General features: G+C 53.0%; 2 protein-coding genes across 5 annotated transcripts in view; one reads left to right on the forward strand and one right to left on the reverse strand.

The window, feature by feature from the left end:
• The window catches only part of LOC100152111 (coiled-coil domain-containing protein 33), a 71,763-nt gene extending 52,619 nt beyond the window's left edge, over positions 1-19,144 (reverse strand). The window contains exons 1-3 of the mRNA XM_021100053.1: positions 19,071-19,144; positions 14,344-14,755; positions 13,897-14,025 (exon numbers count right to left, since the gene is read on the reverse strand). Coding sequence (XP_020955712.1) covers positions 13,897-14,025; positions 14,344-14,755; positions 19,071-19,144 — 615 coding nt within the window. The remainder of the gene's footprint in view (positions 1-13,896; positions 14,026-14,343; positions 14,756-19,070) is intronic.
• The window catches only part of STRA6 (stimulated by retinoic acid 6), a 29,345-nt gene continuing 25,942 nt past the window's right edge, over positions 23,903-27,305 (forward strand). The window contains exon 1 of one of the 4 annotated variants that reach the window (XM_021099065.1): positions 23,903-24,156. The gene's annotated coding sequence lies outside the window, so the exon portion shown is untranslated. Of the gene's footprint in view, positions 24,157-24,887; positions 27,284-27,305 lie in introns of those variants that run through there. The other 3 variants (XM_013978087.2, XM_005666159.3, XM_005666158.3) reach the window with 3 other exon arrangements.

Raw genomic sequence — 27,305 nt, forward strand, 5'->3', positions numbered from 1 at the left:
TCCCAGACACACTCTGTTCCCAGCTTCCAGCTCCATTCCCACAGCCACCTCTCTCCAGGCAGCCGCCTCACTAGAAATCTCTCCTCCCCTCCTATCTAAATCCAATTTATCCTCATGTCCAGCTCGAGACCCTTCATCTGGGAAGCCTCCCTCTTTGTCTGCTCCTAACAGTCCTCTTTCCACGGTAACACTTGCCTGTGTCTGTGCTGCTAAGTTCACTCCCGATAGGAAATAAACCTAAGGTCAATGCCCTGCCAAGGCAGTTCCCTGAGGTCAATTGTCAGCCAAGGCAGTTCCCTTAGAGGGTCTCTACCCTCCAAATGCCACTTTCCCTCAGCCCCAGCAGTGTATACAGCAGGTGCTCACATTTTGGCTGAAGGATGGCAGACTCGAGGAGGACCAATGAATTCAATGGTGAATCCACAGCCTGTGAGGTCAGGACCGTTGGGGGCTGCTCTGACCTCGCATGAGCTAAGGCTCAACCTGGAAGTTTCTGCAGAGAGATTTGAGGGTGGCTGAGTGGGGACTGGCTCTGCCTTGTGCTTCAATGAGGGCTGCCACTGGGACCCCTGGGGGCCAGTTCACACCCCACCCCTTAAGGCACTAGGCTGAGTTTGAGCTTAAGTCACTGCAACCAGAGCTCTCTCTGCTGGGGGCACCCAGGAGCCCCTCTCTCTGTGGTCCTGCCTCTCCAGCCTTCCCTCCTCTCACCCTCAGCCTCTCCAACACCAAGGAAGCAGCCCAAGGACAAGGCTGCCTGCTTCCTTTGAGAGAGTTCAAATGGGAGAGCAGGTGAGTATGGCTGGAGAGTACAGCTGAGTCTCCTCTCCTGTCACCTGTGCTGTTGGGGGTCTCCCATTTGTACTGCAGATCCATTCTCTTTCTCCTCTTCCCTGAGCTGTGCCTGGAGGCTGTCCCTGGGTTCTGGTTAGGCTGGGAGGGCCAGCAGGGAGAGAGGAAGCTCCCTCCCAGCTGGTTCTCTGGATTGGCTGGTCCCTCTCCCCATGGCTACCCTGCCTGGCAGGCAGCACTCTCCACACAGCCACCCCTCCAGGTCATCATTCCCCCTCTTGCCTGTTTGGGTCTAAGGGGCAGTGAAGGCTCCTCTCACTTACTAGTCCCCAGGGGACTACACATCCCTCTTGTTCTTCCTAAACTTCGCCCTCAACTTTGCAAACAGTCCCTCTATTAACCTCCCCTCAAAGGATTGAAATTGCATGCATTCTTTTCCCTACAAGGTCCTGACTGATGCACCTGCTGTGTGAGCCCCTCTCGGTGGGCCTGAACACTGGTCTGATATCCTGGTATTGCTGGCACCCTCACCACTACCACGTCTTCACATCCTGAGAAGACCGAGTGGGCAGTAACTACGCCAGGTGCTGTGCCCAGAGTTTACCTCACTGCCTCTTTTTATCCTCATTTTCACAGCCCCAAGAGTTATTGCTGTTACTCCATTTTTTTTTTTTTGTCTTTGTCCTTTTTTTAGGGCTGCTCCTGCAGCATATGGAGGTTCCCAGGCTAGGGGTCTAATTGGAACCGTAGCCGCCGGCCTACTCCAGAGCCACAGCAACATGGGATCTGAGCCATGTCTGCAACCTACACCACAGCTCACAGCAACGCCGGATCCTTAACCTGCTGAGCAAGGCCAGGGATCAAACCCACAACCTCATGGTTCCTAGTCAGATTCGTTTCCTCTGTGACACCACAGGAACTCCTGTTACTCCATTTTTAAGAAGAGGAAACAGACGCTCTGAGAAATGAAGGGACTTGTCCAACTTCAAAGCAGCAGAGTTGGGATGTGAATGTGGGTCTGCTGGCTCCAAAGCCTACCATCACAATCACAAAAGCGTATCGCTTTCGCCTCCTCTCCCAGGGAAATGGGTCACATCTCTCCATCCTTCATCCTCAAACTGGGATGACATGAAAAAGGCACAGTTCAGAGATGACAACATCTGGCCTTTCAAATGGGGCCAGAGATATACTCTGTGACAATGCCACCCACAGACACGAGAGTCAAAGGAGAGAGAGGAAGGGCAAGCTGGGGGTCTCAGCTGGGCACAAACCAGGGCAGAGGACACCTATCAGCACAAATGGGTGGCAAGGTTGTCTGGCAGGATCCCTGCACCCTGGGCTTGCTCCCAGTTCCAGCTGAGTCCCTTCAATGGAGCCTGCCTGCAGGCTAAGCGGACCATGGCAGATCCCAGAGGTGTTGGGGGGCTGCCCTTCCGACCTTCTGGTGCCTTACTGTGCAGAGGTGACCTGGGTCAGCTTAGTCAATGGCTGCTGGACTTAAGGCATGAGCCTCCATATTTTGTCATGGCGGACTTGATAGTTCCAACCCTGTCACTGTGCCTTGTTTTCGTCCTTCAGGACTGACCAGCCTGACCCAGCACTACTACACTGGGCAGCAAAAAATACTCTGGCTCCTCCATGCCCCACAGCAAGCATTTTACGCAAGTCCTTTGACCCCCTTGGGCCTCAATTCCTCAACCACAAGGCAGAGAGGATAATCCACCTTGTAGGGGTGCGGTGAGGACCAGGTGAGAAGATGGGTGTCCCACATATGGCAGGTGCCCGGGTACAAGCTTCCCCTGGGTTTATGCCAGTTTGTGTCAATCCAGGGCCCCTGTGGCTCCAGTTCTCCAACAGGAGACTTGGGGTGACTGTTATGGGTGTGCTGCTCTCCCTGCTGGCTGCCACCCTGTCCCTTAGTTCAGCAGGTGCATTTATTGATCCTGCATTGAAGGAGACCTCTCAGCATTTGGTAACCAGAGGTCTCATTCAGGGCAGCCCAAGTCCCATCGCCATGCCACAAATCACTTCACTGAAGATGCAACGTGGCTTTTGGGCATTTTTCTTTTGAGAAATCAGTAACTCGTTAACAAGGGACTGAATAAAGGGGTAAGCAGAGAAGGCCACCTGCCGTTCCCTTCCATCAAGAGGGGCAGAAGGGGGGGACCCTGCCAAGGTGGAGCAGGGGTCCGCTCGTGGCAGAGAGGCCGGGGGTGGGGGGATCCAGTAGGCTCAACCAGTTCCCTCACCCCAACTCTTCCAACCTACAAATGTGCACAAGTTTCTTCTCTGCTTCCATGAACTGCTCTCAGAAGAGCACTGCTCTCAGAAGAGATGCTGACTCTCAGGAGATCCCTGCAGGCCTCATAGTCTGCTCCCTCCAGCCCCTCCAGCCTCATCACAGCTGACCCCTGCCTCACACCCACGCTCCCCTGAATGGACTCTGGTCTCCCCAGACTTTTGGCTTTGCCATATGCTCTCTGGACTGTCCTTCCCATAGCAGCCTAAATAACCATGGTGCTTCTTTAAGATGCAAAGCAACAACCTCCAGAAATCTTCCCTGAGACCTTCCCCCACTGCCCCTACCCCAACCCAGAGGCATCAGAGCCACAGCCCCTGGGATTCCCCCTGTCTCAGAGGAGAAAGACCCTCTCCTGCTGAATTCCCTAGGAGAGGGTCTGTCTCCTCTGAGGGCAGAGATTGGGTCTGGTGAGACCTCATCCCCAAGGCCCGAGTTGTTGCCTGGCACAGGGCTGGTGCCAGGGGGGTGCTCCCTGAGCGAGGGAGGGACAATCTTAGCATCAGACACATTCCTCTGCCCTGTTAATTCCCCAGATGCCACCACTTCAGCTTGGGATAGTGATGCCTGGTCCCCAAATAGCCCCCCTCTTCCAGAGTCCAAGCTGGAATGAGCCAGCAGGTCCAAGGAGCTCCAGTTACAAGAAACTGCTTATTCAGGCCTCATCTGCTAGGACCCTTGATTGCCACCTCTCAGATTTCCGGCTCAGCGCCAGGCCCCTCGCCCACACTGCGTACTGTCTCTACCCAAGAGCAGAGCCTCTGGCCCTAATCTCATTTGCGGCCATGAAATCGCATTTGCAGCATATTAATGCAGTGCGGAGCTGGCCTGGCCCGCCTGACTCCTGGAGGAGAGGAGCCTGGAAAGCAATCTTGTGGGGAGACGTCTCCCGGAACTCCCACCGACAAAAAGCAATTATGCTTTAAGAGGAAGATTAAAATAATATCCCTGCCCCCCCAGTGCCCACCGGAGGCCCCCCATCACCTCCCAATAGCAATTCAAGGGCAGGCTTCCTGCTGGGGGATAGGGTGGGGCAGACTGGGTTCTCTCCCTCCCGAATGTGCCCCCAAGGCCCCTCCCTTCACTTCCCTGCAACCTTACCACCCTTTACCCCCTTGAGTTCCCCAAAGAAACCACGCCCTCTCAAGCCTCTGGGCCTTTGCCTGGGCTGTTCCCTCCACTGAGAATGCAGCCCTCCAACCCTCGTCTATCTGGCAAGCTGCCATTCACACAACATAGTAGTCATAACATATTTTATGAGCATTTAGTATATTCTTTTTTTTTTTTTTTTTGGTCTTTTTTTGGGTGGGCTGCACCTGTGGCGTATGGAGGTTCCCAGGCCAGGGGTCGAATCAGAGCTGTAGCCGCCAGCCTACACCACAGCCCCATCAACACCAGATCCGAGCTGCATCTGCGACCTACAACTCAGCCTACAGCAATGCCGGATCTTTAACCCAATGAGCAAGGCCAGGTATCAAACCTGTGTCCTCACAGCTGCTAGTCAGATTGGTTTCTGCTGAGCCACAAGGGAAACTCCATATTCTTTAAATTTACTAAATGTTCAATCTGACAATTCTGTCAAAGAACTACTGTCATTACTCCCATTTTATGGATGAAGAGAGAGGGGCACGGAGAAGTTAAGTCCCATAGCTAGAAGGTGGCAGAGCAGGGATTTTAAGGAGAGCTGTCATTCTTTGATCCAGGGGAGGCCCAGCTGCTTTCCCCTCCCACATCTAGGTCGGCAGGGGTCTCACTGTAGTGTCTTGTCTCCCTGGGAGCTCTGAGAGGCCAGGCCTGGAGGAGAATCAGGGCCTAACAAACACTTCTTATGTGGAAGAATCGACGCTCCTCCTGCAGGGATAGCAGGGGTGCAGATGTTTGTCCCACTCCTGCCTCCAAGGCTGAATCCTTCCAGTCTGTCTGTATCGGAACTGGAATCTATTTGGAATTCCCTCTCCTCCAGGAAGGGCGCCAGGACTGCAGTCAGGCTAGCATATTATTTAACTTGCTAGGCATCATTATCCCCATAGTACAGAGAAGAAAACGGAGGTCAGAGAAGTAAAGTGACTTTATCAGGAACACTTAGTACAAGGCAGAGCAGGGATCTGAATTCATGCCTGAGTCCAAAGTCTGTTTATCCACAGCATCCTCCTGGCTATAACTCACTCTTGCTCCTCACATAGGGTGGGTAAGGGCTTAATTGTGTGCTGGGGCTATTTACACAACACTTTTTTCTAAGTGTCATCAGCTAACTCCAGTGGGCCAGGGGTTTTGCATGGGAACCCTGAGTCACTGAGAGCACCAACCCCCTCCCCAGTCCGTTCCCAAACCACCCAGGACAATGAGCCCTCGCTGTTGGGGTCAGATAACACTGAATACTCTGTCTTGGCTGGACTTGGTGTGATATGCAGCTACAAGAAAGAAATCTGTTCACCCAAGTGCTTGTCCATGATCCTGTCATGCTGCCTGGAAAGCCCATGGAAGTATGAGTCTCCCTGGGAAAGAACACTGCAAGTCATTCCCACCTCTGTGCTGATTACGGTAACAGAAAAAAGCAAAAATATATGGTGGAGACCTGGGTTCTAGCCTGGCTTTGCTAGTGAGTCACTGGGAAGCCTTGAGTGAGCCACTTAATTCCCAAGGGCTCAGTTTCTTACTCCAGCATAGGGACATGATCAGGGCTATCCTGCCCACCTCCCAATATTCATGCAAGGCTCTAATGGGTTTTGCAGCTTCCCCTTTGCTAGCCTGGCTGCAAGCAGCCTGGGCAAACAGGATAGCAGAGGGGTCAGAGCCCTGGAGCTGGCCCCAAACTTCCATGCCCTCAGCATACCCTGCAACTCCCCACCCCACAAACACGCACTCTCCACTTCATCCCTTCTCCCTGCTTGCTGTCCCTTCCCCCAACTCCACATTCTGGCCCCCAGAATTTTGTTCTCCCTGTCTTTTCCCCTTGAAAACCACTCTTCTTAATCCCTACTGGACCCCCCATTTTTTGAGGCAGATGTCCCCCTGACATCTGTGAGGTGGGTTTTTGTTTTGTTTTGTCGTTCTAGAGTTGCACCTGCGGCATATGGAGATTCCCAGGCTAGGGTTGAATCAGAGCTGTAGCCGCCAAATCAGAGCTATGCCACAGCCATGGCAACGTCAGATCAGAGCAGTGCCTGTGACATACACCACAGGTCATGGCAATGCTGGATCCTTAACCCAATGGGAGAGGCCAGAGATGGAATCTGCATCCTCATGGATGCTACTCAGGTTCATTTCCGCTGAGCCTCAATGGGAACTCCTGTGAGGTGGGTTTTAATGAAACAAGCAATTTCCCACCCTTGTCCTCATCTGAGTCTCACAACCTCCCTGCCAGTGGGCACTGCTTTGTCCATTGTACAGATGAGGAACTTGAGGCCCAGGGAGGTAACTGATATGCCCAAAGACATACAGCTCTTACGCAACTGCAAAACAGAGTCCTTTCCTACAGCAGACTGAGTCCTTGATGACCGCCCAGCCCGTACCCATAACTTCTTCCCCAAGCGCCAGCTGCCATCACAGTGAGCTTATGTCTCTGTCTTTCAACTCCTCCTATTTCCTCTCCCCACCTAGCCTGGCAGCTCCCCAAGGGCTGGGAGATACAGGTACCTTCTTTACTGATGGGGGAGTGGATGAATGGATGGATGGACATAGTCACTGTGGGCCAAGAGAGGTTGGAGCACTGGACCCAAGGGTAGGCTTCAGATCCAGGTGGAGAAAGAATATCTCTGACTCATCCTCCATCCATCCTGTTGGTTGCAGCTGCTCCTGAGGCCAGGGCCTCTGCAGAACCAGCCCAGGGCCTCTGCAGAACCAGCCCAGGATCCAGAGTGGGATGTCTCAGCTGACTCTTGACAGGCCAACCCCTTACCAGGGCTAGGTTAGGCCAACTGGGTCCTGTTAGCTTTCTTTCCCTGCTTCCCTCCCTCATCTGCTGTTTTATTAAAGACCAGTTATTAAAGACTGGTTTCACACGGCGTTTTGATTGCACCTCATATATCACACATGCCATGTCCGCAAAGCCTCCTTCTCCTCTGGTAGAAGCTGCACATTGGGGGTCTGTACAGGGACAAAGCCAGAAGGTCCCAAGGAGCTGTGGGTACATGTAGGGGAAGGTGTGTACCCCATGTCTGTTCAACAATGTGCTGGTGTAAATCCACTGTTGTGATGTGGGGAGGTGGGGGTCTCTGCATGCCCACGAGGTGGTGGCTTTACATATATCCAACACGGGTGTGTCCTTCCACATCTGCACATCTGTGAATGCGTCTGTGTACCCGAGTATCTGTTGAGGGCACATCCACTTTCCAAGGGTGTGAGTGAGGGAGAAGAGAGGATGAGCTTAAAAGGCCATGATAACTTGGCCCTCCTGCCCCTCCTCCCTCCTTGCCCCTGAAGGTAATTTCTGGAGATGAGGGGCTACCACAATTCTCCCCACTAGAGCACACAGCTGCTGGGCCTGAGCTGGGAGGACATCAGAGCCTGCTACCTCTCTCCTCTCCATCTCCTCTTCACCACATACATCTCTCTCTCTCTCTCTCTCTCTCTCTCTCTCTCTCACACACACACACACACACATGCTCGTGCACAGGCAGTAGTGCCTGACTGGGGTGGGGGAAGGCAGCGATGGGGGAGGGGTGGCAGGGCCATCTGGTAAGCTCAGATACAACAATCTGCTAATGGGGCTTCTTCCCAGACCAGCACCCAGGCTGATCCAGCCTTCTCCACCCTGAAACCTGGTACCCAGGTCCCAGAGACAGTGGGGTTCACAAGTTTCCAACACCCTTCCCCTGGGAAGCCAGCTAGGTAAGCAGCAGCAACCCTTTCTTCCAGATGCAGGACCTGAGGCCCAGACCCATCTACTTTCCCCAGTAGAGACATTCCAACTCATTACTAGAACAGCATCTATTAAACCCTGCCTGCAGGGCAGGGCTAACCGTATATCAACTAATTCAATTTTCCCAGCAATAGATAATACAGGAATCGCCCCCTCCCCATTTTACAGATGTGAAAATGGAGGCTGAGGGATGTTATGTGACCTGCACAGGGTCAGTTACTAAATAAATGCCAGAGACTGATCTGAACCCAGATCCTCCTGACCCCAGTGCACCTGCCTCTCACTGCCAGTTGGCTGAACCCCAAACCTCTCCTGTAATATCCCACCCTTCTGAGCTCTGGGCACTGTTTCCAAGGCAGGAAAACAGGCAGGTTGGGTGAAGAGACAAGCCTGGGCAAGGACATAAATAAAGGACACCCCTACCCCACCCCCATGCCAACACTACATATTTTTCAGGTCTTAGCCACTATCCACTATGTACAGGGACCTCTGCTTTCTTCTGAGCACCCCCCCCCCCACCGCCGTGGGCAGAAAGTCTCTCAGTACCACCCAGAAGCAAGAGGGGACAGTATGTGGCCTGCAGAGTCATTGTGGTGCATAGAGCCAAGGGCCTTTCTCTTCCTGTGGGGCTAATGGCCATGTCCCTCACCCCTGCCCTCCCTGGGGCCAGGCCCAGCTAGCCCCACCTCTCCTGTCAGCCTCAGCCTTTGCCTGGTGACAGGTGACGGGTCTACATTCCTCCCTGCATGGGTGACAGCACTCTCTGGGAACACATTGACAGTGCCTTTGTTCCCCAGAAATAAAAGAAAATCGAGCTACAAAGGGAAACCTCAGGTAGCTTTTAACGGAGCTTGGCTGCCTGGGGCAGAGTGTGTTTAAGCTGGAGGCAGTTGTCAGAGGAGCAGAAGGGGGAGCTGCCTGCAGTCCCCTCTTGCCCCCCTCACTCCCTTGATCGAGTTTACACAAGGAAAAGGCTCTTCCAAATAGCATGCAAAGGAGAAAATCAATGAGAATTGACAGAGAAATGTAAAGCAGCAAAGCAGCCGTGTGTGTGTGTGTGTGTGTGTGTGTGTGTGTGTGTGTGTGTGTGTGTGTGAGAGAGAGAGAGAGAGAGAGAGAGAGAGACAGCAGAAGTATGCTGTCTGGACCCAGGCTGACCTACTCTGGGGCCCAGGCCTGGGGATGGGGGTGGTGGGAGTCAGTCCCAGGCACGTGCCTGCGGAGGGGCGCTGGTGGCTGGGGGAGGGGTGGCAGCTGAGTCTCTCACTCGAGTTAAGAGAGAGATTAATATATTCAATCCGCTCGGGGTAATTGAGGGAACAATTGGAGTGTTTTTCTAAAGCACATAAAACTGCCTCATTTGCAAGGAGGAGCTGACCTGCTCACATCCTCTGTAGGAGATGGAGCTCAGGAAAGGAGGAGGGAAGGTGACACTGGTGTCCCAATACAGAGGGCTTGGGGCACTAGCTTGGGAGAGGGGGAGCAGTGCTGATCTAACCCATTCTAACCTGTCCTACCTTGTTAGTAGCAATCCAAGCACTGCATTCCAGAGCCTCTGTTTCCCCACCTGTGAAATGGGTACTGGGCATAGCCCTCCACCAGGAAATTGGATACAGGAGGGAAGGCCACGCTGACCTTGAAGGTCTGGCACTGAGGTGTAGGGGCGAAGAAGTGTCCAGCTCCCCATCTCCACCCCAGATGAACCAGGCAGTAATGTTAATGAAATCCACCGTGTGTGTATTGCCCCCCCCCAATCCTTCCTTTCTCCAGGGCAATAGAAATGGTATATGCAATAGTGAGCAATAAAAGGCAGAATGAATTGAAAAGCAGGGCCGAAAGGGGAAGAGAATGAGGGCCTGGCGTGTGCTGGCCCAAAGGCAGAAGGATGCCTGGGGCTTCAAGAGTGTGGGTCTGGAGCTCCAGCCAGAACCAGCACTCCAAGGGCGGAGAGACTCAGAGGTGGGTGGAGGAGGGAGGAAGAAAGGGAAAGGGGTGGGGGAGGGGCGGAGGGAGGGAACAAAGAGAGACTGCTGCGGAGACCTAGTTTGGGAATGGACGGGCTGGCAGCGGGGACGCTGAGCAAGCCTCTGACTGCTCGTTCCCCTCCACTTCTCCTTAATGAAAGCCCCCCAGCCTGTTGGTGCCAAAGCCACAATCAGAATCCACAGGCATAGAGCCAGGTGCTCAGCATTTGGTGATTGCTTTATTAGCTTTTTCTTCTCTTTTTCTCCCCTCCAGGGCAAAAAAAAAAAAAAAAAAATGTTTTAAATGGAAAAAAAAAAAAAGACCCTTGAAAGCATCATTTAAAAGGCTCCTTGGGAACAGAATCATTTCCTTGAAACAAAACTGCAATTGTTTGCAAAGGTAAATGCCAAGAAGGGAGCCCATCTCCCCCTCCCTCTCCCCTTTTCCCACTCCCACCCCTGCTCCCGTGTGGGAGGAAGCTCTGGGTCTAGTGTGAAGGAGCCCCCAGGATGGCTTGCTGAGCTACAGGAAAGGAATTTTTAAGTTCATATTTCCAGAAATTTCATCACTGGGAATTTCCAGTCTACAGTTTCCCTCTTAAACAGCTCTGTGCGGGGGGGGGGAGGTTGTCCTTATACCTTCAAGATCTCTTAGAGAGGTGGGTGAGGTACAGGAGGGATTGTAGCCCCTGAGGGCCTTTGCAGCTCCAGGCCCAAGACCGATGTGGCCTCCCCTTGCCCCTCAATTCCCCAGAAGGCCTTGTGTGCCCTTAAAAAAGTTAAGGGGTGTACCCCCAAGGCCTCAGCAGGCAGATTTGGCCTGCCCCTTGCTGCTTCCCTCATCCTGGGGGACCTACCCTGCATGGCCATCCTCGATCTGGTTGGATGAACTCCCACTTGCCCTGGGGAAAGGGGCCTTGAGGGTGCTGGGGTGGTGCAGCCACATGGTCTCAAACCTGCCAAGAGGCGAAGGAGGCAGCATCAAGGGACAGGATGAATCTGGTAGAGCTCTGCCGGGAAAGGAAGCTGCCTGTGCAGCTGGCAGGAAACCTGGAGCTGGCTCCCTCCTTTGCACGGTAAATTTCCCTCTGCAGCCACTGCTTGTGCATCCTGGTCCCCCAACTCGTGGGTCAGGGCCTGAGGGAGTGAGCTCTATCGTAGACGCTGTGACCTACATGCTGGAAATACTCATGGGGGATAAGCCCTCACTACCACCAACCCCCACTCCCCCCCCCTCACCTCCCCACACACACAGGGGAAGAAACTTGGGGACTGGAGAAGTGAATATGTTAGCTCAGGGAATTGACTGTCCCAGCAGAGTCTCCAGGATTTCTGGAATGCTGTGACCTACGCTGGCATGGCTATTTAGGACTATGTAACCTGTGGGTCATGGCTGAGAAGCAAAGTGATTCAGAGTCAGTCACTGACGCTTACACTGAGCCTTGCCTCCTGTTCCCTACTCATCCTTGATCATTGTATAGCTAATGCCCCTGCCCTCTGCCCCCTGCTGTATCCTCACCCCATTCCTCAATCCATGACCATCAGCAGTTCTGGCTTTAAAAACGGACACACAAATTGGAGAACAACTTGAGTTAACACTGAAGTTCTAAATTGGGTAGATTCAATGGTTGAAATCCCTGATGCAGACAGCCCTGAGGCTAGTTTGGAAGGGACAAAAATCAATTCAGGGAAGGCTTCCCGGAGGAGGTGGTCTTGCGTCTATCCATTAGCACCTGGAGCCCAGAAGTCCATCCCTGGCCTTGGAACTGAATATTGCTGAATCTGCACTCAAGGATGCAATTCCCCCCTCTCTTCTCCATGCCTCCTGCTCACTGCCTTTTCTTCTCACTCCCGCCACCCCCCAAATTGCTTTTTTCTCCTCTTCAGTTGAAAATCAGAGAACTGGGTTAAGGTCTTCATTTTCCCTATCTGCAAGAGTCCCTGTGGTTCTAGGCCACATCCACTTCCCCAGGGAGCTGGCCACAGGTCCAGAGGAGGCCCCATTGCTCTCTGAGAGCCTGGTCATGCCGTTGTCCTTCCAGCTGTGCCTTGGTACCTCCAAAGACACCAGAAAAGTGCCCTCTTTCCTCAGACTGAACTGCTGGATGAGTCTGCCTGAGCTGAAAGAAACAGCCCCTCTATTTTCTGAAGGACCCCTCTCCATTGTCTGTTCCCCTACTGGCTTCCTGGCCCTGTTGTCAGGGTTGTGATGGCTAACCCCCCCACCCCCACCCCTGCCACCGCCACCCCTCAGTGAGGAAAGCGATTTTCCTCTCCCTTGAAAGCCATTTTCTTGTCTTGGTAGAGGCAGACATCTGACACTTTAAGAGGGAGAATGGCAGGGAGATGATGGCATTAAATAACAGAAATTAGAGCTGCAGTGAATGGCTCAGCCATCTCACGGTCCCCCTTCCCTGCAGCCATCCCACCCTCCCTCACAGGCATTCAGAGCTGCAGCCTGCAAAGAACTGTCCACGTGGCCCAGGGCTCAGGTGGCAGGGACATGCTGGGACCTAGACAGCAGGGGACCACTTCTTCCTGAGCACTGAGCTTCTTGCATATCTAGTCCTGTAATGAACTGTAGAACAGAGGAGCCAGACCATGAAATCAGGAGGCTTGCAGCCTAAGGGGACAGAATGTCCTGTAAGAACCAGGTATCATCCATCTCACTGACAAAGCTCACCATTGTATCCTCAGCAGCCACACAGAGCTGGGCATACAGTAGGTGGTCAAAAGTATTTGTTGACTGACTGACTGATGAATGAATAAACAGAGGCCAAAGTAGTCTATGTAACAGACTGAGACCTGGGCAAGATAAGGTGGTCCCTGGTCCCTGGTCCATTTATCCAGTTCTCATGGCACATTCTTCCACATCACTCTGCCTAAACCACAGGTCAGATTGTCTTTCTCCGGCACACATCCCTCTGCTGGTCCCCCACAGCCTCCTGAACTGAATATCCACCCAGCTCTTTTGTTACTGTTCCCTGATTCCTTCCACTTTCTCCCATCCATTATTGGTGCTCTCATCACTCTGGGCTCCACTTCAGCCCAGACCAATGCACTGTGGGATGCAGGCACTGCAGGAGACTCAGGCACCTTTGGTTGTTACCTTTCGGTTTCGACCTCAGTTCATTCTGTTGCCAGCCAAACCCATTCCTTCTCCTCAGCCAGCTTATTCTGGTCCCTCCTCCTTGGAATACGCTCCTCAAAGCCCAGAATTGCCATTCCTAAATCTTACCCACCTAGCATGGGGTCTGATAGAGTCCCTTAACAAATGTTTGGCAGATTAATGAATAAATGAGTGAATGAACGAATGATTCATCTCAAACGACCTCTCTTCTGAACACCCTATCCTAGGCTTCAAAATTAGACCTGCACACTCCTTCACCAGAGCCTTCCTTCTAGCTTATGGGACCATATGAATCCTATGTTGTATCAAACTGTTTTCAAGCCAGGTGGCACCTTGAACCCAGGATTTTTCTTTTTTTCTTTTTCTTTTTTCTTTAGGGCCATACTCACGGCAAATGGAGGTTCCCAGGTTAGGGGTCCAAACGGAGCTATAGCTGCCAGCTTACACCACAGCCACAGCAACATCAGATCCAAGCCGCATCTGTGACCTACACCACATCCCATGGCAACGCCAGATTCTTAACCCACTGAGCGAGGCCAGGGATCGAACCCACAACCTCATGGTTCCTAGTCAGCTTCGTTTTTGCTGTGCCAGGACAGGAACTCCCCAGGGTTTTTCTTAGCTTTGGATTCAAAGCTCTATTGTGCATTAAGGTTCCCAGGCAATGTTGTGGGCCTTAAATGGAATCAAGCATCCTTGGGAACAAGCCTCAGTTTCTCCACCTATGAAATGGGCTGTTCACACTACTAGCTTCTACCTATACTGGCTGTGAGGCCCACAAGTACGCTACCTGGTTGCAGAACAAGACCACAACCAGGAACCCTCCTCAGCTTGGACTAGACCCTCTCACCTGGGACTGAGGCTGCCAGGGTCCTGGCTCAGGGCTGAAGCCCTCCCGGCTGTGGTGGGAGCTGGATGGGCTTGAGGGTGGGTGCAGAAAGACTTCCGTCCCCCGATCGCTCCAGGCCTCCCTCGAAACCTGGTGAGAATGTGTGACAGCGAATTTGAGGACTGAAAGGTCTCAGGGGACACTCACCCAGTGGGCAAAGAAACTCCACCGAGTAAGGATTTCTTGCTCTGTGGAGCCTTTATTCCATTTTTCTGTTCTCCCTCACACTGGGACTCCCTGCTCCACCCTCAGAATGCTTGTTCTCACAACCGAAGGAGGCGACCTTAGGGAATTCAGGAGCTCTGCTCACTGAAGGGCTGGGAGACAGCTAGGCTGATCTGAGGCACTGGGGGCGCCTAACTGGGGGAGCAGTGACGCTGGAACCCGACGGGCCCAGGAAACACCCACCTGCAGGCCGGGCAGCTGGGGCTCTGGGCGCAGTGACTTTGGTTCTGGCTGGCTGGCACCCAGAGGCCAGTTGAAGGCAGGAGGCTGCAGGGCCCCGTGCACGTGGAAGGCCACCCTGAAGGCCGGGGCCCCGCCGTGGCGGGCCGTGGGGTCTGGCCCGGAGCAGAACCAGGCTGCTGCAATAGGTCCATGGGGGTTGGTCAGGGCGCGGGTAGATGGGAAGATGGCGTCCCCCAGGACGCGCACAGCGGCCCCTCCTGAGGCCCCGCCCAGCCTCAGCGTCTCCACGCGCAGCCGCGCGACGTGCTGTCCGTCATTCTTGCAGAACCCTGGGTGTGCAGCCTTGGGCTCCGAGGCAGTCCCTGCGGTCTCTCTATGCCTCCGCCGGGGGATGAGGCGGACAGGCAGGCACCTTGAGAAACCCGGGCTGCCTGGCAGTTGAGTGGAAGCCAGGGTTGACTCAGATTTCCCTGTGGATGACTCTCTCTCAGATCCCACCCATGGCTCCCTCATGTGGGGAGCGGAGGGCTCTTAGCCTGTGAGATGGTCCTAGTCACCCGCTGCCCTCCCGGGAAGAGTTCACCTTGACCCTGATCTCTGACCACATGAAGGGCTGGAACTCAGCTTCCCCATTCCCTCACATGCCTTCCTCCAGGAAGATTGTTTGGATGGCCTCGCAGTCTAGGCATGGACATTCTGCTCCAGTTAACTGTTCTCTGGAATTCCTGCCTTTGTACCTGTTGGCTGGAATCTTTTCGAAGGTAGGACCCAGGTCTCCTTCTCTCTGTCTACCCCAGATCCCCACAGTCCAGTGGCTCTAGGCTACTCTAGGATGCCCAGGGGGACTAGCCCCAAACCTGCGGTGTGCTCAGGGCTCACAAAGTCACAAAGCCATTCTTCACCTGTCCTTTTATTTCCTTCTTACCCAACCCTGTGTGACAGGCGTCAGCATCCCCACGTCACACTGAAGGAGGCAGGGGCTCACAGAAGGTCAACATAGCCCAAGTTACACAGGCAGAGCTTTGGGATTCGGTCTAGAACTCTGCCCCTGCCCCTTCTCATCCACCCCGAGGCTCTCTGGAATCCCTGATAGGGGTCACCAGGATTTGCAGGGGCCCTGTCTCTCCCCCAGCACCACCCTTAACTTTATACCTTTAGGCAGAGTAAAGACAAACTTGCTCCTGGTGAGGGTGAGGCTCTGGCCAGGGTCTTGCTGCTCATGACATCAGTGACAGCAGAGCAGGCAGGGAGGGGGTCCCCATCATTCACCTGCAACCGCACCCCAGCCCCAGAGCCGGCCTAGAGGGGGTTCTCAGCTGACAGCCGCAGGGCGTTTCTGCCCTCCTCATTAAACCCACACTCAAGACCTCAAACTCCAGGTCCAGTGTTTTCTCCTCGGTCTTCAGCCTCTGGCTCAGCAGGGATGTAGGGACCCATAGTTTAGGCCCCCCGAAGGCCATGGCCATGTCAGGGACTAACCCCCAGAGCTGCACACTGCCCCCTCCTACCCACAGTCTCTGCCCGGGCCCAGTCCGAAAGTCTACACACTAGGCACTGAGGGCCATACCCCACCTTTCTCTGAGGAGAACCCAGGTAACAGGGCAGGAAGCCAGGCCTGTCCCAGGGAATGAAGGCAGCAATAGATTCCTCCCTATTAGCATTTGTTCATTAAACAAATATTTATTGAGTGTCTACTGTGTGACAGGCACTATTTTAGGCATCCAGAATATAACAATGAACCAAAGACTCCTGCCCTCCTGAAGTTTATCTTCTAGTGTGGGAGAGAGGTAGGAACAAGTAAAAATAAGCACTAAATACAGAAAATAAGTAAATGATGGTATCTGCAAGATGATGATAATTCCTTTCTTTTTTTTTTTTTTTTTGACTTTTTGCCATTTCTTGGGCAGCTCCCGTGGCATATGGAGGTTCCCAGGCTAGGGGTCTAATCGGAGCTGTAGCTGCCAGCCTATGCCAGAGCCACCGCAACGCGGGATCCGAGCCGCGTCTGCAACCTACACCACAGCTCACGGCAACGCCGGATCGTTAACCCACTGAGCAAGGGCAGGGATCGAACCCGCAACCTCATGGTTCCTAGTCGGATTTGTTAACCACTGCGCCACGACGGGAACTCCAATGATAATTTCTATGGAAAAACTAGAGCAGGGTCAGGGATGAGGGGTACCAGCGTGGGGAGCACATGGGTATGGGATCATCAGGACTTCCCATTTCCAGGAGAGCCTGTCTCCACATGCCTGTTCATTTGCTAGAGTTCATGGTTACATGTGAGTGTGGGGGTACTGTTCCCTGGGAGCATGCCCTTAGCATCTGCTTCTAGAACCAGCTTGTTACCTGATGACTCAAAACCCAGAATATGGGACACTTTATAGAAAGTCTCACTCTCTAAAGCTTCACTTTATAGAGAGCCTAGAGGAGTTCCCGTTGTGGCTCAGCAGTAATGAACCCAAATAGAATCCATGAGGATGTGGGTTTGATCCCTGGCCTTGCTCTGTGGATTAAGGATCCAGCATTGCCACGAGCTGTGGTGTAGGTTGCAGATACAGCTTGGATCCCGTGTTGCTGTGGCTGTGGTGTAGGCCAGCAGGTGCAGCTCCAATTTGACCCCTAGCCTGGGAACTTCCATATGCCGAAGGTTCAGCCCTAAAAAACAAAACAAAACAGAACAAAACAAAAAAAAAGAGAGAGCCTAGAGTTGTCACGCCAAAGAATTGTCAAACATGAACCCATCCTTCTGGCTCCTGGGTGTTGCTGATAACCAGTGAGAGGGGGATTCTGAACACTCCTCAGTAAGAGTCATCTCTACCACCACCACCACCACCACCACCACCACCACCACCATCTTTCTCATCATTAGCTGGTATCATCGTTATCATTTATGATGCTCTTCATTGAGAAGCTACTGGATAGCAGGCACTTTTCATGGCTCTGTGAGATAGATATAATTACCTTCATCTTACAGATGAAGAATCTGAGGCTGAAAGAATCTCAGATAACATAGCTAGTAAGCAGCAGAGCTGAGATCTGAACCTAGAAATCATAACTCTATCTACAGTTTTCCCCTACTAAATGTGTCTTGGGATTGGCTCAAAGATTTAAATTCATACTATTAAGGACTTCTGTACTTTAAAACTATAGAGGTATAGTTCTGATTTATGGACAGCATAGATTTCATTCAAAAGAGTGCATTTGATGTCACCTTGACTGGAAGGCATCATTTTCAAAAAGGAAAAGATTGGAGTTCCCATCATGGCACAGTGAAAACGAATCCGACTAGGAACCACGAGGTTACAGGTTCAATCCCTGGCCTCGCTCAGTGGGTTAAGGATCCGGCATTGTTGTGGCTGTGGCGTAGGCCAGCAGCTCTAGCTCCAATTAGACCCCTAGCCTGGGAACCCCCATATGCCTCAGGTGTGGCCCTAAAAAGACAAAAAGACAAAAAAACAATAAATAAATAAATAAATAAAAGTGGTCTGAAGATGACATTGGCGAGCCCAGCTAAGGGCTTCCGATATACATGGTAGGCTTCCCTGCAATGATTAAAATTCAGCTTCTTCAGGTCCCTTAAGGAGAAATTGAGCGAGAGGGAGAGGGGGTTTAGAAGACCAAAGTTCTAGTTACCTGATATGCAGGTGAGCTTGGGCAGATCCCTTTCCATCTCTGGGCATCAGTGGCCCCATCTGATGATGGATGGAAGTCAGGTGGATCAGTCTTCTGGATAAACTCTGGCTGTCTAAGACTCTGTGAGTCATTTTGGGGAAGGCCACAGTCTGGCCATTTGGGAAAGAAGGTGGCTGGCAGAGGCTTCCTGGAAAACTTTTCCTCCACAGCTGGGCATGGCCAACCAGCCTGGGCACGGAAGCCATGGTTTGCTTCCACTGGTCTAAGGTCTTGGAGAGCCAGTGATTCAGTAGAAGTGGCTCTCTTCTCTGGCATGTTTGAAGTGACCCTCAGCGATGTTACAAGAAGGGCATCAGTCTCTTCGGCTCTAGGGCAAACCTCTGTGCAATGCACCCAGCCCCGTGCCCCTGCAGAGTGGCCTCATGCTTACTACCATTCTTTATTATTTTGAGCCCCTTCCTCAGTGCTTCCCTTCCCCACTCTGACCTTTTTTCCCTCCCTCCAACTTTCTGCAAAGGACCTGAGGTGACTATGTCAGTGACGGCAAGCTTAGAGGCCCTCTGCATCTGATACCCAACCCTCCCATTTTTAGTGCCCCCCTCTCCCCTACTCAGTCTCTGGGCAAAGCTCATTTTGTGTGTGTGTGTCTGGGGGTGGGGGTGACTGTTTTTTAAATTGTGGTAAAATATGCAACTGATGGTCGTAACCATTTTTGAGTGTGCAAGTTCAGTAGCGTTAAGTATATTTACACTGTTGTGCAACCAAGCTCCAGAACTCTTTTCATCTTGTAAAAACTGAAACTCTACACCATTACACAACATCTCCCGATTTCCCCTCCCTTTGCCCCTGGCAACCACAATTCTACTTTGTGTCTCTATGAATATGACTACTCTAGGCACCTCATATAATTGGAATCACATGGTATTTGTCCTTTGGTGACTGGCTTATTTCACTCAGCATGATGTCCTGGGGAAGGCTTTCGTTTGCCCCAGGCTGGCCCTGCCCTGTCTCCTGTCATCCCCTCCCTATCTTTGCTGGTGCTGTTCATTCTACCCAAACTGCCCAGCCCCACCTGCTGTCACCCAACTCACCTGCTCAGAGTCTGGCTAAAAGCCGCCTCCTCTGGAACCAGGTTGATGACTTTGTCCTCTGCCACTCTGCACATTCCTCTCCCATCTCACATGATGGCTTGTCCACACTCGACTGAACATTCCTTCAGAAATCACATCTGTGTGCCCAGGACAGGGATGGGCAAGGGACATGTGCCTGGGGGGCCATTACAGCCTTCTAGAATGAAAGGAAGGGAAGGAAGAAAGAAAGAAGGAAGGAAAGGAGGGAGGGAGGAAGGAAGGGGTCAACTAATGGACAAACCCAACCCAGCTATTGCTTGTACATCAATGAATAAGGTTTTTTTGTTTGTTTGTTTGGCCAGTTCATCTGGAGTCCATCTGTGAGAAGTGAGGACCATTTTGGGCTTTAAACCTGCACTTGGACTCAGAGACATGTCCTGGTGTCTCAGTGGGCAGGCTGGTGCCCAGGAGGGAGACTGGCAACATGGGTAAGTGGCATTGTAGAAGGCAGTGTTCCTCATACTCAGGCTTCTCTGCACCTGGCCTCAGTTCTGTGGAAAAAGTCTGGACACTTCAGTGAATTTTAGCAGGTCAGGACTGGACAGTACTCCCATTTTACAGATGGAGAAACTGAGCCCAGGAGAGCAGAGCAGGACCAGATCCCGACTGCCTTCCCAGGATTCGCTCCACACCCAGCTGCCTCCTCCATTCAGCTTCATGTGGTTTTCAAAAGTTTTAAATTCCAGGCAGAGGCCTGGCTCTCATAGAAGAAGCCAAGAAGGGGCAGGGTGTGGGGTGAGGAGAGGAGGTGACAGTGCTGGTGTCCAGGCTGCCTTCCGCAGTCCCAGCGTGAAAAGCCTTAATGGGACTCTCAAGCCATCTTTCTTCCCCAGAAGAATGACCATTCAGAGGCCACTGGCTTTGTCTGGAAGAGCCTGGGACTGTAATTAGCCTACCCCCGAGAGCTCCCTTCCTGCTTCCCACAATAGCGCCTTTCAGCCTCCCCTGCTGACAGTCCCCGTGGCTCCTGTGGGCCCTCAGACCTCCATCTCCAAAGGCCCACCTCCGACTCCCCCTCCCATAGCCCCCACCTCTGCTCAGAGCTGAGTCCTCCATCTGAAGGTTCACCGCATCCTCCCAAGGCCTGGGGCTGGGACGGTTAGGCTTCTACACATGGGGAAGGAGAGGCACAGAGAGATCAGTAGGCGAGTGACAGGATGGACCTGGATCTCAGACCTCCTGACTTCCAGGCCAGTGTGATTGTGGGATCATTGCTGCTTCACACTGGGACTTCAGGCCCCAGCCCCTCTCCAGCATCTTCCCCTCCCATAGATAGAACCACCTAAGGCCATCTAATACCCCACACCCTTCAAATCCAGAGGCTCATTGAGTGATGGAATCACAGACTCAGACTGGCAATGTGAAACACAGCAGCCAGTCTCACCATTGCACAGATGGAAAAACTGAGGCCCAGAGCTGGAAAGCGCCTTGTTTGTGGTCACTCAGCTAGTACGTGGTAAAGGCAAAAATTGGAAGAAGCCTAGTTTCTTGACTCCATTGATTGTGATTGTTAGAACTGGGGCCTGGCTACCTTGAAACTCTCCCTTCTGCGTGATAACTGATCCAGTCTCCATGCCTCCGGCCCCATCAGGTGGCATACCCTTCCCTCCTGACCTTTCGCTTCAGGCTCCAGCATAGAACAGTGACAGGAGAGTCTTGGGCCATCCCTGAAGCCCTCCGGCTCTGGCCTTCAGCCAAGCAGATGCTGGGGCTGCACCCGTGATCCCTGGGCTTGCCCTGACAGCCCCCACCACCAGCCTTGGCTCAGAAGGGACAAAGTCCCTGGGGTCGCAGGAGGGAGAGGGCGCTAGCCTCTCTGGCGGCATCAGCAGCGCTGACCTTCCTTTGCCCTCTGCGCCCAGTTGCCCAGCTGCTCCCCCGACTTCAAATTCAAACCCCTGCAAGGGCGTCCAGCCTGCCTGGGGGGTCCTGCAGACTCCGGGGGTTCTGAGACCAGTGCCAGTCCTCCTACAGCAGCAGAGGCCAACAAAGCAGGTGAGTGGGGCAGAGACGGAGCAGGAGCTGGCCAGGGCAGCACCAAGTCAGCACACAACCTGTCTCAAGAAAAGGTACTGCCTAAAACTTTATGAAGAGAGAGAAGCTTCACAGTTAGGCTCAGAGAGAGGGAGACAGAGACACAAGAGAGCAGGAGAGAGAGACAAAAAGGGAAATAGAGGGAGAGCAGAGAGGCAGATCTCGACCAAGAAAGAATGAGGCAGAGACAGAGTTAGAAGGAGGGACAGAAAGAGAGCAGATGGGCCAACTGAGGCAGACAGAGAGAGGGTAGGCTAGAGAGAGATGATAATAGGGATGAAAGAGGAACTGATGGACCAGCACAGACAGGCAGACAGGACGACAGAGAGGCAGAGAGGCAGAGAGAGAGAAAGAAGCCAAGTAAAGAGATTCTGACACACACACCCACCAGTGGGCACAGGTTCTGCGGTGTGCTCATCAGAGTGCTGAGAGGTGGGGCCCAGGCCTGCCACTTAACCAACTCTGGGGGCCTTCACCCAGCCCCAGGACTGGGCCCCAGAGGGTGTCCTCCAGCCACAGAATGGAACAGCATCAAAGTTCTGGGAAGAGAGGTTTCTGGGGAAAGAACCACGTACTCTGCGGGTGCATGTGGGTGGGGCTGGGGTAGAGGATCTCTGACAAAGTTTCTCTTAGCTCCATCACTGCCCCTGGCATTTGTGGCCTCTCTGGTTCTCAGTTTCCTCTGGGATGTGATAGTGAATATGGGTGGTGCAGGGTTCTCTGAGATCTCCTCCAGCTCTAAGATCTGGTCTTTGCTCAGACTCTGTCTTTGCAGCTAACTTACTGCTCTAGCCTATCTAAGTCATGACCTCCACCTCATAGCCCAAGATGGCTGCTTGAGATCCAGCCATTATAAATGCATTTCAACCAATGAAGGAGGGAAGGCTAAAGAAAACGTTTTTCTTTTAAAAAACACCTCCTTGAAAGTTATGCTCAACACTTCTTTTTCCATCGCATTGGCTAATGCTTAGTCTCAGAACTGCATCTAGCTTCAAGAGAGGCTGTGGAATGTGTTGGGGATAGAGTCCATTTCACATAGTTTAGTGATGCCACCATAGCTGCTCCCAGCAGCTTTGATACAGCCATACCGTTTTCCTTTTGCTTACGTTAGATAGATAGTTAGATAGATAGATAGATAGATAGATAGATAGGAAGATAGATATGTAGATAATACATTTAAAATATGTATTTCGAATAAGTGAAAAATCCCCTTTCATTTCTCCAAAGTCATTTCTCCCAAGTGTGACCACTATGAACATTTGCTGTATCTGCCATATTCATTTTTTTTTGTGTATTTACACACACATGCACACACACACAAACTTATACCTAGTTTAAAGGAACATACACACATATATGTATTATTTTGCAACTTGCATTCTTGGTTATTTTTATGGGACCCTATATCTTGGAGGTTCAACCACGCCAGTCCACCTCATTCTTTGCAACAGCTGAATGGTACCTTACCAAATAGATTTATCAAAGGTTATTGATAGATATTGGGCTTGTCAAATTTTTATATTACAAATAGGCGTGGGCATCTTCTCTGCATATATACATATCCAAGTGGTCCTTGAGGATAGGTTCCTAAAAATGGCCCAAAGTTGAATTCTCTCCTGGTGTATGGGTTAACCCTTCCTATGAAAATCCTTCTTCTCCATGAGGAAGAGACCGCTTCGGGTCTTGACTTAGACTGAGCCCTCTCCCTCCCTCCCTCCCAGCCACCAGGCAGGCACTGGCCTGGCACCATCCTCACCACTGTGCCCTCCTTTCCAGGGTCTGTCCCATCACGGGAAGCCAGTCTCACATCCTAATGCCGCCTGGGCTGCCCCACCCTTTTGTTGACTCTTCCTCCTTTCTCCTCTGGGTAGGGAGACCCTCTCCTGGTAGCCTTCTCCTGGGAATTTCGGATCCTGCTTCTGGTCCCCACCTTTATCCCTGCCCCCTTCCTTACTACCACAGCACCATGTTTTAGAACCTTCTGAGCCCTTCCTTCCTTCTCCAATCCTGTTTACACCCCTCAGGGGGCACCCCCTCTAGGAGGGAGAGGGGATGGCATGGTGAGCCTGAGCCCAGCTCAGGGACGGGGATCAGCCTTGGGGGTTGTAGGAATGTACTCGGGACAAACAGCAGGCCCCAGAACCCTAGCCTTCTTCTAGAGACAGACCGAGCCATGAGGAGTTGAAGAGAAAGCTCTCTAAGAGAGCATTTGGCTCTCCCCCTGGAATGGACCATACCTGAAATTTGAGCCCCAAAGCTCCATGAAGGTGTGACAAATCCCCCCTTCCTACGGTCAGGGCCCTCAGCCCAGCTGGGCAGCAGCAGGATGCTGATCAGGTTATTAAAAGCTTAGCTGGTGGTTCTCCTCTGGCTCAATTCATCAGGCAATAGCCTCCTGGGAGTGATGGATGGTGACAAATGAAGGTAGGTAGGGGGTTCCTGAGCCCATCCTGGGCCACAGCTGGGGAAACTCAGCCATCAAAGCCCTGTGCAGCCTTCTCCACGAGGTGACTCTGAGGGCCAAGGAGATCAAGTTTCGGCAAATGGTTTGGGGGTGGGAGAGGCTCCGCCAAAGACAAGCTGCCCTGTGTGTTGTGTGGGGCCCCAGCCGGGCTGTGGGCCTGAGCTGGAGAGATGGGGGGTGGGGTGGGCTTCTCTGATCCTGGAATCACAGGCGGGAGGCCTGGGGGGCGGGAGGAGGGGCAGGGCCAGAGCTGGCAGGAAGGAGGGAGCTGCTTTTCTGGGAGGAGGAGATCAAACACCTTTTAAAGCAGGTGCTGGGGCCTCTACTCAGGGCCAACTGCTGAGACCGCACAACAGTCATCCCTCTGGGATCCCAGCCAGAGCTGGTTCTGGCGCTCAGAGAAGGAGGTCCCCGTTGTTGGGGAGCACGTCTGCCTGGAGGGACAGGACTCCTCAGGGTGATCAATAAGAAGAAGGAGGAGATACAGAAGGGAGAAGTCACGAGAACGCCTGGCGGAGGTAGGGCTGGAGCTAAGCCTTTTTGGGCCAGGTAGGATTGGAACAGGTGGGGGAGCAAAGCAAAGACACGCTGGGGAGTTGGGGGGCAGAACATGAACAAAGATGTGGGGCAGGAAGAGGGCAGGAATGGTAGGGTTGAGCAATCCTGAGGCATGAGGTTGGAGACCTGGAGATGGCTTACCTAGGGCACCCCAGAGAGCAAGTGCAAGCTCCGAAAGGCAGGGAGACATCAGAAGAGTCGTGTCTGAGTAGGGCCTGCTGGTGGGCAGGAAATTGACAGAGACCCCTGTCCTGTGGGCAGCAGAGAACAAGGAGAGAGAGCTCAGGAGATCTGCCCAGCAGTGGGTGTGCTCGGTGAGGAAGGAGGGCCGCACAAAGCCTACATCTCAAGGCTAGATCATGGTGGCACCATCCCAGGGAAGATGTGCTGGAAAAGGACAGTCTCCCAAGAGGTGGGAGAATCTTCATGGCCTTTTGGCTAGCCCTCCTCTGAAAGCAGGAGACCCTCTGTAAACATCTTGATGGTCCCAGACTCTCCTGGGTTTTTTGTTTGTTTGTTTTTGTCTTTTTGCCTTTTCTTGGTCCGCTTCCGTGTCATATGGAAGTTCCCAGGCTAGGGGTCAAATCAGAGCTGTAGCCATTGGCCTACGCCAGAGCCACAGCAATGTGGGATCCGAGCCGCGTCTGCGACCTACACCACAGCTCACAGCAACGCCGGATCCTTAACCCACTGGGCAAGGCCAGGGATCAAACCCACAACCTCATGGTTCCTAGTCAGATTCGTTAACCACTGCACCACGATAGGAACTCCCCCAGCCTCTCCTTGACTGCCTCCTCCAATGGGGGGCTCACGACTCTGTGAAACTAAGAAAGCTACCTTTGTCCTGAGTTGAAATCTGCCTGCCTGCCTTCCCTCCTCTGAGTCAGTTCTAGCCTAGCCCTCTGGGAGGGAAGAACACACTGCTCTCCCAGAACAGCTGACTACCCTCCTCCTCACCATTGTCCACACTCATGCCAGAGCAGTCTGGCCTAAATCCCTCATGCTATGATGATGCCATTGGTGAGGGGGCAGGAGAATTCCAAGAAGGAACTGTCAGATGCTGTTTCTGATGCTCCCATATGACAAGAGAGGTAGGGGGTAGAGAGCCATCCCCACTTTCCCCTCATAAGCTTAGCAGCCCACAGCACTGCCTTCCAGCCACTGAATAGGGTGCAGCTCGGTCCGGAGCCAGGGTTAGGCACCTGCATGTGCTGGGGGCAGTTTGGTGCTTGCATGCGAGCACACTGTGTAGATGGGGCAGACCCAGAGCTCACTGGTCCATGTGGGGTTGAACCTGCCTTGGCTGCTTATCCACAGGCTCATGGGGGGCTGGGCTGCACAGGCAGGTGCATCAGCCATCCCATCATTCCTGGACTGAGGCACCCCTTGGCCTTTCTCTGCTGTGATGCTGGGAAATGGGGGTGTTGCTGAGGCGCTGAGGTGTTACTAAGGTTCGAGTGCTGTAGAATTTTGGAGGGGTACAGTACACTCAGAGAGCCATAGGCTGGGATGGGAGGGTGGTGAGGAGTGGGGAGGGGGTGTCTCTGGGCCCTTTGCAACTGCCCACCATGGTTTTGACCATTTTGCCCCAACCTGTGCTTGATTTGCCAGAGTTTGAGGGTCCTTGGAATGTGGCTGCAGTTCTGAGATGTTTTAGATGTTCTGGCATGTTCCTCAGGCTCTGGGGGTGCCTGGGGATGACACGGGAGAGCTTAGGGTGTTCCTAAAATTCTTGGGATACTGCTGAGATTCTAGAGGTGCTCTGGAGGATCTGGGAGTCCTTGCTGGTGTTTCTGAGGTTCTTCCTCAGTCTTTCTGGCCCCCTGTCAACTTCTTTTAAGCTTAGCACTTTGCCCTTTGAGCATTTTGATAACCACAGCCTGCTGAAGGCACACACGTGGGCCTCTGTTCCTGGACGCAAAAATTCCTCAGATTTAATCAACTTGAACAAAAACATGGGGAGGAAGGAAGCCCTCTCCTGAGGCCTTCATGGGCCAGCTCCAGCCTGAGGGGCAGGGCAGGGCAGCTCCTTGCCAGGCCCAGATGGCAGATGGTCTTTGTCTGCTCAGAGCCCAGAAGTTTTTGTAAGCCACCCCCCCACCCCCCACAGTGAGCAGGGCTTTGCCACCCCCCAGTCTGAGCCCCTCGCTGGCCTGGGCTGCTCAGTGGCGTCAGCCCCATCTGAATGTGCCCACATGGCCTCATGAGGGAACAGCCTGGCAGCCCTGACCCCCTGCCCTGCTCTCTCCCTGCCTCTCAAAATTCTCTTTTCAGCTCTCCTGAGACACTTACACCTCACTCTTGTCATCATTACCTATGTGACCTCAGGGCCCTGCTCCAGGCCCCCTCTTCCAGGAAGTCTCCGAGACTACTCAAACCGTCTCCTGCCTCCCCTCTTCTCTCTTCTCTGAGCTTTTACTTGCCTCCCAAGGACCTCCATTCACCAGCCCCTCCTCTCCTGATGACAGCTGCCAGCCTCTGACTCTTCTGGGTGCAAGTTCCCCTGTAAAGCCAACTGCAGGAGGCAGGCCCCGGACTTTGCCACCAGGCCTTTGGAGAAATTCTTCCGGAGCCTGTCATTACCATCTTTCTCCTCTCAATACTTTTCTTTGCCAGCCTTCAGTCTGGCCAGGTGGCATCCTTCCTAACAACTCAGCGGTAGCCTACCATTTCACAGATGTGAGTTCTCCTGGCTTCAGGCTGGGGAGGTACTTTGGGCTCCAGCAGTGGGGTCCTCTTCCCAGCCTGAGCCATGCAGCCACCTAGAATCTGTGGATCTTTGACCCAGCCTGCCTCCCTGTCCTCATTAGAGTGGACGGGGGAGCTGGGGGCCAGGAGGGTGGGTGGAAGACAGTGAGGGAATGTCGGGGCAGTAAGAGCCACTCTCTGTGGCTTTGACCTTCTTACTGAAACCATTGCCTGATGTGCTTGCTCCACATTCCTGGGCTATGAAGTCATTGAGGGCAGGGAGTGGGGGCCTTGGGGAGAGAAGAGCCCACAATCAAAGAATCTCCTGGCTGGATAAGCTGCCCATCCTGGGAGAGAAGCAGGACTGCAACTCAGAGAGGCCAAAGGAATCCCTCAAGGTCACACAGCCAGTCCCAGAGGTCAAACCCAGGTAGGTTGCCTCACCAACCTGA

The sequence above is a fragment of the Sus scrofa genome, chromosome 7, assembly GCF_000003025.6.
Source record: "Sus scrofa isolate TJ Tabasco breed Duroc chromosome 7, Sscrofa11.1, whole genome shotgun sequence".
NCBI lineage: Eukaryota > Metazoa > Chordata > Mammalia > Artiodactyla > Suidae > Sus > Sus scrofa.